Genomic DNA, 14,666 nt, shown 5'->3' with positions numbered 1-14,666 from the left:
CCAGATTTGTGGGGTGAATATTGATGGGTTAAAAAAATAATGTCAGATTAAAGACTTTAATCATCTAGATTTTTATTTCAAAACACTATTTCCTAATTTCCAGGAGAATTAAGAGTGTATAGTTACTGAAAATTAATCAGTTCTGATATAACCTTGAAATCAACTAGATAACAAGCTATTGTGTCCCACTATCTCTCCCATGGTACGTATGGCAACCTGTTCATGAATAGTGAATGGCTCTTCAAAATAAAAGTCAAGCTTGGTCTTCTTACCTGGCACCCTCTTTGCCCAGTTGATCATGTGTACCAGCTCCCTGTCTGCAAGGTTGGTCAGCAAGCCCATCATTGAAGCCTCACTGAAAGGTCTGGTAGGGTCATACTCAGAATAGATTATGGGGGGCTCAGCCTCCAGCAAGGCACTGATCATCTGGTCAGCTGTCAGGGACAACACCGGGCTGTTCTTCTTAGTGTGTTTAATCATGATGGGGCTTGGCCAAAGGTTGGCAGCTCTCATGTCTCCGGAGGGCACCGCTTCGTTCCTGCCCTCCCCATCATCTCTCTGGCGCTTGTGCTTCAACATTCTCCCTCCTCTTCGGTCTTTCCGTATCCCTGAGAACACACACACAAAAATAGCTTATTCTTTTGCTCATATAAACTTTCACATGAAAACCATTTTTAATGCTAACAGCCTTTTATTTTATTTAAGGAAATAGTTTGGGACACAGTTGTGCTTCTAAGTGTTTAACAACCAGCTGTCCACGAGAGGGAAAAAAAGGCTTTGATTTGTAGCATTCACCAATTTCCATGGTGTAACGACTCCCACCATGGCAAATTTCAAGCTTCTTGTCTGAGATCAAGCAGTGTACAAAACTCCTACAAATTTAACAATAGGCTTTTGTGAGCCAGTACAAGCTGCTCTTACAAACCATTGCGGGATGTGTGTGTGTGTGTGTGTGTGTGTAACAGATGCTATAAAAAAAGACAACATATTAATTAGCTACTCTTGAAATATGACATATTAAAGATTGCTCCTGCTATGAATATTCTTTCAACAGCAAATTTAAAAAGCATCTTTATAAAATATTTAATAAATGTCCTTATCACCCAAGTAGACCTCTTAATGGAAGACACTAAAGAGGAATGATTTATCCAAAATGTATCTGACAGTCTCAAGCCTCCACAGAGTCAGTCTTTTATTGAGTCAGTCTTTTACTGCTGCTAAGCTGTACCTCATCACCTGAGTAATCAACCCAAGAGCCTCAACTTGTTGACTGGGTTCTAAGATGTCACAAATGTCTTTCTATTTTCCTAATATTAAAGTTTTAAAAGAGTTGAAAATAGTCTTCCCCCAAAGATTTACCAGCTGTGGTTCCCTCTAACTAATTAAAGGAGGAGAGAGACTCCAGAGATTCTTTGAGTCTTGGTTCAGCATCTTAACCTAGAAAACACCAGGCTGTAGTACTAAAATGCATCAGCAGAAACAAATATTTTAAAGGACAAAAGTGAACACAAGGGTCCATATTTTCAAAAACTCTTAACTCTCCAAAATAGACCAGAAAGCAACATTTCTTAGATTTGTATAAAAGAAATAATCATTTTGGTAAAAATCTAACACAATTATTTTTAATACTAAAGACATGAGAAGTAAAATTCTTTGTAACAGATCACCTGTCCTCTGATTTCAAAACAAATGAATAACTAATGTCAGAATTTTGCTCTATTTTGTTCTGTCAAAGAGTTTGGACAAATGTTCACTGGTGAGTTTTTATGCATAGCTTTTATTCTTGTAGATCTAGATTAGATATGTTACATGATATTAAAAATATAATGATGCCACAGACCCTTCCTTATTTGTTCAGTATCAAAATAAGCATTTCTCAGAACTCTTGGAATAAGTAACAATCATAAAAGATTATTATCACTAACATACACTGATCACTCACCATGTGCTTAAACACTTTAAATACACTTTACATGTATGCATTTTACAACTAATTTAGTCCTCACAATAACCTTGTAAGGTAAATGTCAGAAAACTGCTCCTTTAGAAAGATTCATGAACTGGTCCAAGACCATTCTCTATTAAGTATGATCCAAGATCCAAGCTTCTAAATGAAGTTTGTGTTTTTTCCCCAGTTACCAGAGTTTCAAAATTGTATCCCACACAGTTGACAAATTTAAGAACATCTACAAGTAAAATGGGCTTCCCTGGTGGCTCAGTGGTAAAGAATCCACCTGCCAATGCAGGAGACATGGGTTCAGTCTCTGGATCAGGAAGATCCCCTGGTGAAGGAAATGGCAACCCACTCCAGTATTCTTGCCTGGGAAATCCCATGGATAGAGGAGCTTGGAGGGCTACAGTCCATGGGGTTGCAAAAGAGTCAGACATCACTTAGTGACTAAACAAACAAAACAAAAAAGAAATAAAATAGGTCAAGTGAGAGTAATCATTGCATTTGGCCAGTTGCTGTCCTTGGTCAATTCTTTTCATCACTAGATGTGCTAATGTGAGTATAATATCTGAATTAAGGAAGCGAAACACAGCCTACTCTCAGCGCATCAGAGCACACCTGGACTATCACGCAGTGCTGGATGCTGCAGAGACAAGCAAAACAAACCCATTCAGAGTAACGAGGATGCTGAGGAGATGCGAAATCAGGTCACACGGAGAACCACTGAGGAACCAAGAGGGGTTAGCCAAAGAGAAAAAAAGACTTAGAGGAAACATGAGTGTCACCTTCACATGGGCTGTACCTTATAAAATGGCATTGTGGTCTGAATGTCTGTTTCCCCTCCAAATCCATATGTTGACATCTAATCCCCAGCGTGATGGTTTTCACACTTTGAATACCATCCCAAAGGTATGAGCCTTTGGGAGGTCATTAGGTCACGAGGGTAGAGCCTTTACGAATGGGATTAGTGCCCTTATATATAGAGGCCAGGGTGCCAACTTGCTCTCTCCACCCTGTAAGGGTATGAGAAGACAGCTGTCTACAAGCCAGAATGCAGGCACTCATCAGACACCAGACCTGCTGGCAAGCTTGGAGTTCCCGAGCTCCAGAACTGTGAGAAATGTCTGCTGTTTAAACCATGAAGTCTGTGATATTTCTATTCCGGCACCCTAAACTGACTAAGAGAGATGGGTTCAACTTGCTTTTTACGAGTCCCAAGAGTAAAATAGAAGAAATATGTGGAAATCATGAGAAGCCAGAGATCACTACAAAGACTCAACGCTGACAACAAAGATAGAATCTGCTGCCACAGGAAAGGATGTGCTGGATCACTGGAGGTTTCCAAGAATAGGCTAGACGAAGACTTTACAGGGTGTTACCAAAGGCATTCAGTTACCCAGTATTTGTACTACATGACTTTCAATGCACTTTCTCTCCTGAGAGTGTAGGACTCCACGATTTCCCTGTTAGAATGTAAGACCAGTGGCCTTGGATGAAAAACAGGAAAGGAAGATCAAAAGCAAAGAATTCCTAGAGATTCATATTTCTTAGAAACTTTGAGGTCAGACTTTTGAGAGGATGATGCTCATTGTTATTTACCTACTTTGGGTGGCAACTAGGGTGAAAAAATGCTTTGTTCTTCAATATTAGGCAGTAAATGCGTATAACTCAAATACTCTTTGACTTCCTCTCTATAACTTTAGAAAGAGAGAGAGAATGTAAACAGATAGAGAATGTAAACAGATGTAAACAATACAATCTTTTATTTATTTTTTATTATTATTTTTTTTACGTTTTCTTTTTTTTTTTTTTTTAATGTCATTATCATGCTTTATTTAACATCTATTAACTCCAGGCACTATTCTAAGTATTTAACATTTTTTTTTTCAATTTCTAAAAAATTTTTTTTTACTTTAATAGAAAATTATTTAATTAGTATACATGTGTTCCCCATCCTGAACCCTCCTCCCTCCTCCCTCCCCACACCATCCCTCTGGATATCAGATCTACATGGAAAGATAAAGGCAAGTGATCTGAACAAAGAAGAAATAATTAAAGGTGATTTTGTTCACGCTAAGACGAAACAAAGTTACCTAAGTAATCAAGTTATGACTATACACATGCATTTTACTTTTTAAAAATGAAGTTGATGCTTTCTGTTATCATTGCAATTTATCTTCATTTTAAAATATTTCCAAGATAAAGACAAATAGACACAAGGTAAATTAAGGAAAACAAAACACAGTATTCCCCACACTTTAAAAGGTCCCAGCAGTCATACTACAGACGAATCTGTTTTCTAGAATAATTTTAAACTCAATTTAGCTTCTAAAAGTGACAGTTATTAGAAATTGCTTATTAAAGTATTCATTTTGTGAACATTTGTTCAATACTAACAATGTATATTCACAGATGATGCAATGCTAAACGAAGACAGATTATGTTATCCTCCATGAAGTTTTTGGCTTGGAGGGAGAAAGACATGAATCAAAAGTTCTATTATTTGTGGAATGAATGAATGAACTGCCCAAAACGCAATGGAAGAGAGGAAGTGAAGCTAAGAAGAGGAGACAAAGAAGGTATCTTTAGGAGACAATGTTACATTTGGGCCAATACATGAGATTTCCTTTCTTGGAGAAATTGAGAAGCAGACTCTTCAGATGGTTTAGGTATAGCACTATTACAGCAGTGAGCTGAACCACCACACCTCTTTGAGTCTCAAATATTTGATTCACATTGTTGAACACAAGTCAAAAATGACCACAGACTTGGTATGCAGAACAATTAAACACAACTGGAGAGGTGGAGATGAGAGCTGAATATTTATAAAATTATCAGAGTCAAATATGGTAAGGTAGATTCAGTTAGCATTGACAAATATTTTCTTAAATTTACCCCTAGATGCTCTATATTTTTCAAATGTCAAAGGCTCTATAAGATGTACAAACAGAGCAAAATTAGGAAGCTGTACATACTGTGTGCCTGACTACAAAGATCGGATCCCAGGGCACAAGTCAAAGAGGAAAGCCGCCGTGTCTACTTGGAAGCAGTAATGGTCATATTAGCTGTGACACGCCAGTGACAATAATGCATATTTACAGTAGTTTAAAAAATTTCAAACTGGAATTGAGTGCAATAGGTGAAAAATGGACAAATTTCCAGCTCTATTTTAACCTAGGTTAAATGAGAATTGCAGATCACAACCAATAATTACAACCTGTGTCACAATGGAATATACAGCCAGTTCCTAATTACATATAGCGACAGGGTATATGCGTGGCATGCATAACTGAAATCCAAATAAAGTTAAAAAACTCGTTCTATGTTCCCTACCAAGGATTTTTCCAGACAACATAGATTAATAAGTATTTTACTTAAGCTCATTTCCCTTGTCTAAGTTATTTCAACCATTTTGGTATTTTTAAAAAAGTTCACAAAGCAGAGAGGAAAAAAACCAACTAGCTTAGATTGTGCAAATATTAAACAAACTCCTTAACAGTTGAGATGTTTATTTGTAACAGATAGCACTTTGGCTTGTAGCACCATATAAGCAGATGTATTCAGCACCCCAAAATGTCACTTCCCAGAATGACTTAACAAAATTTTTAGCAATGCAATACAGATGTCATGTTAACAGATTTGCTAGTGGACAAACATTATTAGATCTCAAGTTGTGTCACTGATTAGACAAGAGTTATATCACAGCAAATTTCTTTACATTCCTTTAAAAAATTTTTTAACTTGCAAAATTCAAGGATTACCTTCAGGCTTGAGATACAAACTCTCTTGTCCAGCAAGCCCATCATACATGTGAAATGCCACCACTTTGAACTGCATGCCCTTGGGTTAAGCCTTTCTTTAATATCTTTGTTGCACTGTTGTTAAGGATTTCAAAGCCAAGTATAAAACTTTCACATAGCAGTACTTAATGTGAATTTGAGTGATTCTAATCCACAAAGAAGCATTAATTGAAGAGAATTTATTAAACTAATAAGCACAGATCATTGGAATGAAAGGGAGAAAGATGATGCCCAGGGCACTCTCTAAGATCCCTAAGGATTTTAAGACTGCCCGGGCTTGGGGAAGTTCATCATAAGGCAGTGTAGGGGTAAAGTCCTGGCAGGGAGAAAAGGTCTGAAGACATATTCACTGCTTAAACAATTACGCCCTGGCCCTAAAATAAAAATGTCTGTCCTAATGTGTCTAACTAGGAGTTTTGAAAGGCTTACTTCTAATACTTTAGAGTTTACTCAATCACCCTTTTTTTTTTTTCATTCTTTAAACTCTTTGGCTTGGCCATTATATCTCAGGAAAATGAATGCTATCTGAATATTCATTACTTAATTGAATTTATTAGGTCATTTGCTTCTAATGCATTCTGCTTTTTAAATTTTCTTTTCCTGAATTGATCTTTTTTCTCCTTAATACCTTCTGCCTCTACAAAAAGCTACTATAACTTCAGTAAAGCTATTTCTCCAATTTCCCAAGACTACTTTAATGTATTATTAAATATTTCAAGCATTTGCATAATCACCTTTCTTTTGTTTCTCAATAATTTCACATTATTCATGAGGTATTAAAAAGCCAGACAGAGAAACACGCTAAAAGCTTTCTAACTCAACATGTTGAAGAAAACAGAAGTGGTGATTAGTTAAGAATTAAATAATGTTAATAACTAATGAAACTTCAGCCAGAGAAACTCCCCTGCATCAATTTGAATGCTTTCCTTTCAAATACTAGGAATGAAGCCTGTAAAGTAGGCACTGTTAGAGTCCCCACTTAACAGAAGAAAGACATTTACAGTAACTATCATGCCCCAAAGTCATACCAAGGGCATCACAGAGATTTCAACCCAGGTGAATTATGCAATTACAGATTATTATTATCATAGCCTCTAAGTGTATCATTGATATATCACCATCAATGATACACTTCAGTTCAGTTCAGTCACTTAGTCATGTCTGACTCTTTTCGATCCCATGGACTGCAACAGACCAGGCTTACCTGTCCATCACCAACTCTCATGAACAGTATGAAAAGACAAAAAGATGATACACATAGAGGCTATGAATTATCTAGTTCATTTAAAGCTGCTTAATGCTATTTCTCTTCCTCTTTTAGTATCCAGCATATCACCCCTACCTGTATTTCCTCACATATCTAACAATGGGGAGAGATATCAGAGTCTCCCAGGCACTCCCTTGGTTCCCACTGCTCAACTGTGGGACTTACAAAGATGCATGCCAACAATGGAAGCAGCCCATTTTGCCTCCATTGACTGAGCTGGACGGTGACTTCTGTTACCCCCCTTCTCTCTGTCTTCACTGCCACCACCCTAGTTCATGCCTTTCTCCTTTTTTGCCTAGATTGATGCAGCAGCTTCTAAATTGTCTCCTTGCCTACCTTCAATCTCCCTTCCAATCAAATCAACTTTCAGTTAATCTCCCTTACACACATACTATATCCTCTTATTGCCCATCGAAAGCTCTCAAAACCTCGAGTGGTTTAACTGTTCTCTGAAAACTCTTGGCAATTCTAAGCAGGTATCAGAGGCAGTGTGGTTGGGCTTCTGGTTGTCCCACTCCCACCATCAGTCTAAAGCAGTTGCTTATATATATGTATGTATGTATATATATATATATATATATTCGGAGAAGGCAATGGCACCCCACTCCAGTACTCTTGCCTGGAAAATCCCATGGGCAGAGGAGCCTGGTAGGCTTCAGTCCATGGGGTCATGAAGAATCGGACACGACTGAGCGACTTCGCTTTTCATTTTCATGCATTGGAGAAGGAAATGGCAACCCACTCCAGTGTTCTTGCCTGGAGAATCCCAGGGATGGGGGAGCCTGGTGAGCTGCCGTCTATGGGGTCACACAGAGTCGGACACGACTGAAGCGACTTAGCAACAGCAACAGCATATATATATATTTGAGAAATAACTTATTTTTAAAGGAGTTTACTGGTTGTATTTTAAATTTAAAAAGCCACTAACCTACGGAATAAAACCAAACATGACACTGACTCATGTATTTCCACAAATAATCCTAAAGCGCTTTTCCAAGCTCTCTTTACAAATCCCCCCACAAACTTTTTATTTTTTTAATGAAATAGGGTTGGGCCATGCCACTGTTATAATACTTTCCAATATCACCACCATGAGCAATTTCTACTCCTCTTACATTGGCCACCAAATCCCAAGTAAAAGCTCATTTCCTCCATAGTCAATCTTGGACCCTACCCCAGCCTACTGGCTCTAGCTCCTTCCTTCTTATAGTTTTTCTTTCCTTTGTCATTCATTGGATAACCATCATGTTTTAATTTCTGTGTTTGATTATACCTGAGTTCCCCCTCCCTGACTACGGCTTTGAATTTCTCTCTAGGTAGGAAGCTGGAGCAGCAGCAGGACTAATCTCATTTATTTCCCTTTCTCATGAAACACTGCCCCACACTGCCTGATATCTAAGGTTTAAAACATACATTATATGTTTCATATATCATATCCATTTTTTAAGATACTTCTTTAGGGAGGCAATAAGGTTAGAGCTGAAAAGCAAAGCAGATAAATCTACTGTTACAGTTGGAAACATCATTATCTCCTTGTCAGTAACTGATTAAGTATGCAGAAAATCAATATGAATGGAATTGACCTCAAAAAGACTATCAATCAACTTGATCTAATAGATATTTATAGAAGACTCCATCAACTAACAAATGAATACACATTATTCTCAAGCTCCAGTGGAATATTCACCAAGGCAGACTATATTCTGGGCCATAAAAATTTCCTTAATTGTTATAACTTTACTAACTAGAGTATGGAATTTATGTATAGCTCCTTTTACTTTTAAATGTTATAACAACTGTGAAACCACTGTTAGGCATATTGGAATTAATGAAGTAAATGAATGGCACAAGGTGAGAGCCAGGTTTCATACTGTTGGAGTAAGAAGTGGAAGGTAAGAGAAGTTTAGAATGATTCATGCTACAATTCATTAGAGTTGGAGACATCAGTGTGTATTCAATGGTGAACTTAATAGATACAGATGTTAAGCTGCATAAAAAACATAAATAAAATATTTATAAATAGGTGTATACACATGGGGCAGTATAAAAACATATATCTCCATACACTGTCAGCTTAGAGGCTCTAGAAATAACAATATTCCCAGGAACAGCAAGTACATCTATTGCCCAGATCTTGGTTCCCAATAAGAGAACCATGTCTCCATGGAAAAATGGCTTATTCTAGGTCTGGAGCAGGAAATATACAAAATGAGTCTGAACCATCTTGTAGTGACAGAGAAGGAAGAACTTGCTCAAAAATAAAGAAAAATTGCATAATGATGTATATGTCAAAAGAATACTTTTTTTAACTCATAAACTTGCCAGTGCCAAGGCTGGAACAATGTGAGAAGCAAAATAAATGAGGTGGATTACACCCCAAAGCGTAAACATCCATGAATCTACACTAACATAAGTACATGATTGAATAAATAAATTAATGGAGAATAGATGACTCCACTAATGTTAGTACTCTCTTTTTAAGTTATACCCTTAAGGCATAACCCACATTCTTTAAGTATGAGCTGCAGATAGGGACTTCCTTCCAAAGCAAAATGTTTGGAAAAGGTGAAGAAAATAATAACTTTACAGTATAGAAAGCCGACAAATCCTGCCTCGAGGCAGATGATCAGTGTCAACATTAACCGCGATAACCCATACTGATTGTGCGTGCCCTTGAAATGATGTGATGGCGATGGCGTTTTACATCTGTGGTCTCCCTCCCCAAAACTCATTAACCCCAGTCTAACCATGAGAAAAGCATCAGACAAATCCAAATTGAGAGATATTCCACAAAATATCTGACCAGTGATCCTCAAAACAGGCAGGGTAATCAAAAACAAAGTCTCAGAACATGTCACAGCCAAGGACAGCCTAAGAAAGCACGAATACGAAATACAGTGTATCCTGATGGGAGCCCAGAACAGATGAAAAGTATTAGGTAATCACTTAGGAAATCTAAATAATTACAGACTTCAGCTAATGATAAAATATCCATGTTGTTTCTTCATGGTGATAAAAGTACTGTACAGTAACACAAGCCCTCAGTCAAAGAGGAAACGGGGTGTAGAGCATCTGAGCACTCCCTGTGCCATCTTTGCAGGCATTCTGTAAATTTACAACCGATCTAAAGTGAAAAGTTTAGTTTTTAAAAGTCAAGTGCAAAACCCTGAGCAAGAACAGTTTTTATATCATATGAAATTTAATTTTATACTTCCCCTTGATTGTCTGGAATAACGAGTCACTGCCATTCAGATTGCTATGTTAAAGGAGGACAGCTGAATCATCTTACCCAAGAGCTTGAGTCAAAGTATAATTCTGCATTCATGATAGCATTGTACATGCAGAAGACCATGGAGCTGATCAATAGGAAATTTTAAGGCTGTCAGATACACTGGCCTATAAATTAAAACTATGGTGGTATTGATCTGTGTTAATCTGTGTTAATGAGAGTAACTTATTGCCTAGCTTACGAATAAATTCCAGAATATCCAAAAATAAATAAATAAATAAATAAAACTACAAAGATTATATCTTTGCTGCTTAAAAAGTTTTCAGGATGCAGAATAAGCTTTGTAATTGGGCACATAAATTTAACACTGTTGTAGTTTTTATCTGTTTCTAAAATATACATAGGGCTTCCCAGGTGGTTCAGATGGTAAACAGTCTGCCTGCAATGCAGGAGGCCCAGGTTCAATCCTTGGGTTAGGAAGATGCCCTAGAGAAGGGAAGGGCAACCCACTCCAGTATTCTTCCCTGGAGAATTCCACAGACAGAGGAGCCTGGCAGGCTACAGTCCATGAGGTCGCAGAGAATTGGACATGACTGAGCCACTATGCTATGCTATGCTATGCTAAGTCACTTCAGGCCACTACACTTTCACTCTAGAGAGAGAGAGAGAGATGAGAGAGAGAGAGTGAGTTAGTTATGTTCAGTGTTAGCACAAGTTAAAATTCTAAGAGTCTCCTGTTAAAGACATATAACCCTCACAACAAAGCAGCAATGATGACTGAATTACAAACCACATGAAGGCAGAGACTGTATCTGTCATTAGAGATAATTATCTACTAGACTTCAATAGATGTGTTGGTGGAATACATAAATGAGTCTTGGCATGACCTAGAATCACATTGAATATGTTAAAAGCACAAGTTTGATATATTAAAACATCTTGGCCACCATCAGTTGTTGCAATTTTATTATAGCAGTTTTAAAAATAGGTCTTTCTATTAAGGCAACTTACTTTCTATAATCGATTTAAGTAACAAAAGTCTTAAATAAATTGCTAAATAAAACAAGTAAGTAGGGATCAGTCTAAGCTCATGACTTGATTCTTCTGTCTCCTCCCCACATTGTTTTTTTTTTTTTTTCCATTATCTTATATAACTTTGGGATAACTCTGTCAGTAGTGGAGAGAGGGTTATGTACATGACTCAGACAAGATTGGTTAATTAGTTCAGTTTTCCTTGAAAGTAGTGAATTCCAACTTTCCCACTATACTATCGTCACCACCACCAGTTAACCTCAACTGTCCCAAGTGCTGTGCACCAACTCATTTTGTCCTTCTCTTCCAGACCAGGGGCCTATCAACTTAACAAACTGCAGTACTCAGGAGGAATCACAGTATCCCAAGGCGCTGTCTGCCAGCACCCAAATTCAAATAAACTGGCAAGTTCTACTAACAGTAGGCTCCTTTGGGGTGATTAACTATTGTGGGTTAATTGTCCTTGATGAGTAAACTTGTGCACAGATGAGCAGTGTTTCCTCCTGTGGGTGCAAAGAGCATATTTCCCCCCCTTTCCTTCTAAACTAGGACTCCACTTGTACCTGTTCTAATTATTTGATTTGCATAAGAGTAATCAGAGCCCACCATGGTGGTTAATCATGCTACCCCATCCCAGTCTTCACCCTTCTTCCCAGGTCCCATAGAGCGAGGTTCTTCTCTGCTATGACAGTAAGGACTCAGCAATGACGGAAGGGAGCAGCTGCAGCTCTACGATGGAAGAAAACTTAATTAATATGCTGTCAGCCCTGCCTGGTCATGCCTGCTCCATTGCAGAGTGTGTGCCCAGAAGTTTACAACAACACACGTTTTTGCCCTGTTAAGCTGGAGCTGTCTGCCTGAAAAGCACTTCACAAACACCAACGGTAGAAGTACCGTTCTTCTCTGCAATTACCATGTATTTACATTTACAATCTGGAAAACAAAACCCATACATGCTACTGTTTTTACAAGGAATCCTCCTGCAAAGCAAGTGGGGAGAGAGTATGTCTCCCTCTTCAAGACCAAATCATCTTGGAAAACCATAACTGGCTTTGATATTTGACAATTTATCAAATTTACTTTGATGAAATTGAACTTAAAAATGGATTGCATTTTTCCTGCTCTGACATGTTGTAGAATTGATTTAAAAATGTCCCTTTTGGAAGCTGGAGTGACCAGAGAGGTAGCCCTCATATAAGAACTGCACTGTTTTGGAATTTTCCCAAAGGTCTAGGCAGAGAGTGCCAAGAAAGGGAAGTCAATCAAGGTTGCCATACGTTTCGTTGCACGTCAAATCATGCTGCCTTATCCAAGCCACAAAACCAAGTGTATGGAGCAAGTACCGATCACATGTGTTCTCAATGACATCCATTTTGACTTAAAAGCATAATGTTCACCCATAAAACTACTGTGTATTTTAATAAAAATGCAGCTAATAAAACCTTGTTTCTAGACAGACAGCTGTGGCAGGCTGTTCTATAAGAATCTGATTTATTAATAACAAAATTTATGGGGTGAGGAGAAAAGCAATACATATTTTTCTTGCCTGGCTTCGTTTCCCTGTAATATCTTAGTGATGAGTCTCCTGCTGGCAGGCATTCTGTAGCCAAGAGGAATAAATAAGACACCAAGGTTTAGCCTGTGAAGCTCTTTGCTTTTCTCCCATTTCTTAGCAGGGCTGCTACTCAGACCTGCAGTTTTCCTTCTTCAACTTGTAAAAAGAAACAATTTGTCTCCCCATCTCCCCCATAGGTGTCCTCTGTCTCATGCTGATCTGTGCAGAGCTGGGTACAAGTAGAGTTCCCGTTGTCTTTAATTTGGTCGTGGGGAAGTCTTCCCAGCCTCGCTTGAGTCACCACCACCCAATTACATTCTCTTGGACAAGAAGTGCTTGCCAGTGGGACAGTCATCTTACAACAATCCTACGATTGGATCAACAAACTAGTTCACCCTCACTGGTGATTTCACAAATCCTCCAGTGGGTGCATATCATATTTCCTGAGGCTAAAAAGGGTCTATTCCTTTCTATAAACTCATTTGTGAACTCTATCACCTTAAATATATTGGAAATCTTTGATACGCCAAACAGCCCAGAGCTGGGCAAACCAGGGGCTCAATAAATATATCGTTATCTCTTCTTGCTATTCTTTGGAACTCTGCATTCAAATGGATATTTCTTTCCTTTTCTCCTTTGCCTTTCACTTATCTCCTTTTCTCAGCTATTTTAAGGCCTCCTCAGACAACCATTTTGCCTTTTTGTATTTCTTTTTCTTGGGATGGTCTTGATCACTGCTTCCTATACAATGTCATGAACCTCCATCCATAGTTCATCAGGCACTCTATCAGATCTAATCCCTTGAATCTATTTGTCACTTCCACTGTATAATCATAAGGGATTTAACTTAGGTCATACCTGAATGGTCTAATGGTTTTCCCTACTTCCTTCCATTTAAGTCTGAATTTGGCAATAAGGAGTTCATGATCTGAGCCATAGCTCAGCTCCTGGTCTTGTTTTTGCCGACTGTATAGAGTTTCTCTATCTTTGGCTGCAAAGAATATAATCAATCTGATTTCAGTATTCACCATCTGGTAATGTCCATGTGTAGAGTCTACTATTGTGTTGTTGAAAGAGAGTATTTGCTATGACCAATGCATTCTTTTGGCAAAACTCTGTTAGCCTTTGCCCTGCTTCATCTGTACTCCAAGGCCAAATTTGCCTGTTACTCTAGGTATCTCTTGACTTTCTACTTTTGCATTCCAGTCCCTTATAATGAAAAGGACATCTTTTTAGGGTGTTAGTTCTAGAAGGTCTTATAGGTCTTCATAGAACTGTTCAACTTCAGCTTCTTCAGCATTACTGGTTGGGCATAGACTGGTGATGCCTTAGGAAGCATCACTATGAACAAAGCTAGTGGAGGCGATAGAATTCCAGTTGAGCTATTGCAAATCCTAAAATATGATGCTGTGAAAGTGCTGCACTCAATATGTCAGCAAATTTGGAAAACTCAGCAGTTTCCAGGACCAGAAAACATCAGTTTTCATTCCAATCCCAAAGAAAGGATGCCAAAGAATGCTCAAACCACCTCACAAAGTGAGCTCAAAATTGAGCTAGCAAAGTGATGCTCAAAATTCTCCAAGCCAGGCTTCAACAGTACGTGAACTGTGAACTTCCAGATGTTCAAGCTGGATTTAGAAAAGGCAGAGGAACCAGAGATCAAATTGCCAACATCCACTGGATCATGGGAAAAGCAAGAGAGTTCCAGAAAAACATTTACTTCTGCTTTATTGACTATGCCAAAGCCTTTGACTGTGTGGATCACAATAAACTGTGGAAAATTCTGAAAGAGATGGGAATACCAGACCACCTGACCTGCCTTTTGAGAAATC

The 14,666-nt window shown here is 38.2% G+C and overlaps 1 protein-coding gene across 3 annotated transcripts in view; it reads right to left on the bottom strand.

Moving 5' to 3' along the window:
• ESR1 (estrogen receptor 1) overlaps positions 1-14,666 on the bottom strand; it is a 410,506-nt gene that overhangs the window by 161,264 nt on the left and 234,576 nt on the right. For all 3 annotated transcript variants that reach the window (XM_027551868.1, XM_027551866.1, XM_027551867.1), the window contains exon 5: positions 273-608. In XM_027551868.1, coding sequence (XP_027407669.1) covers positions 273-608 — 336 coding nt within the window. The remainder of the gene's footprint in view (positions 1-272; positions 609-14,666) is intronic.

Source organism: Bos indicus x Bos taurus, chromosome 9, assembly GCF_003369695.1.
Source record: "Bos indicus x Bos taurus breed Angus x Brahman F1 hybrid chromosome 9, Bos_hybrid_MaternalHap_v2.0, whole genome shotgun sequence".
NCBI classification, from domain to species: Eukaryota; Metazoa; Chordata; class Mammalia; order Artiodactyla; family Bovidae; genus Bos; species Bos indicus x Bos taurus.
The sequence above is the reverse complement of the archived record's forward strand: the minus strand, read 5'-3'. Positions and strand labels throughout refer to the sequence as shown.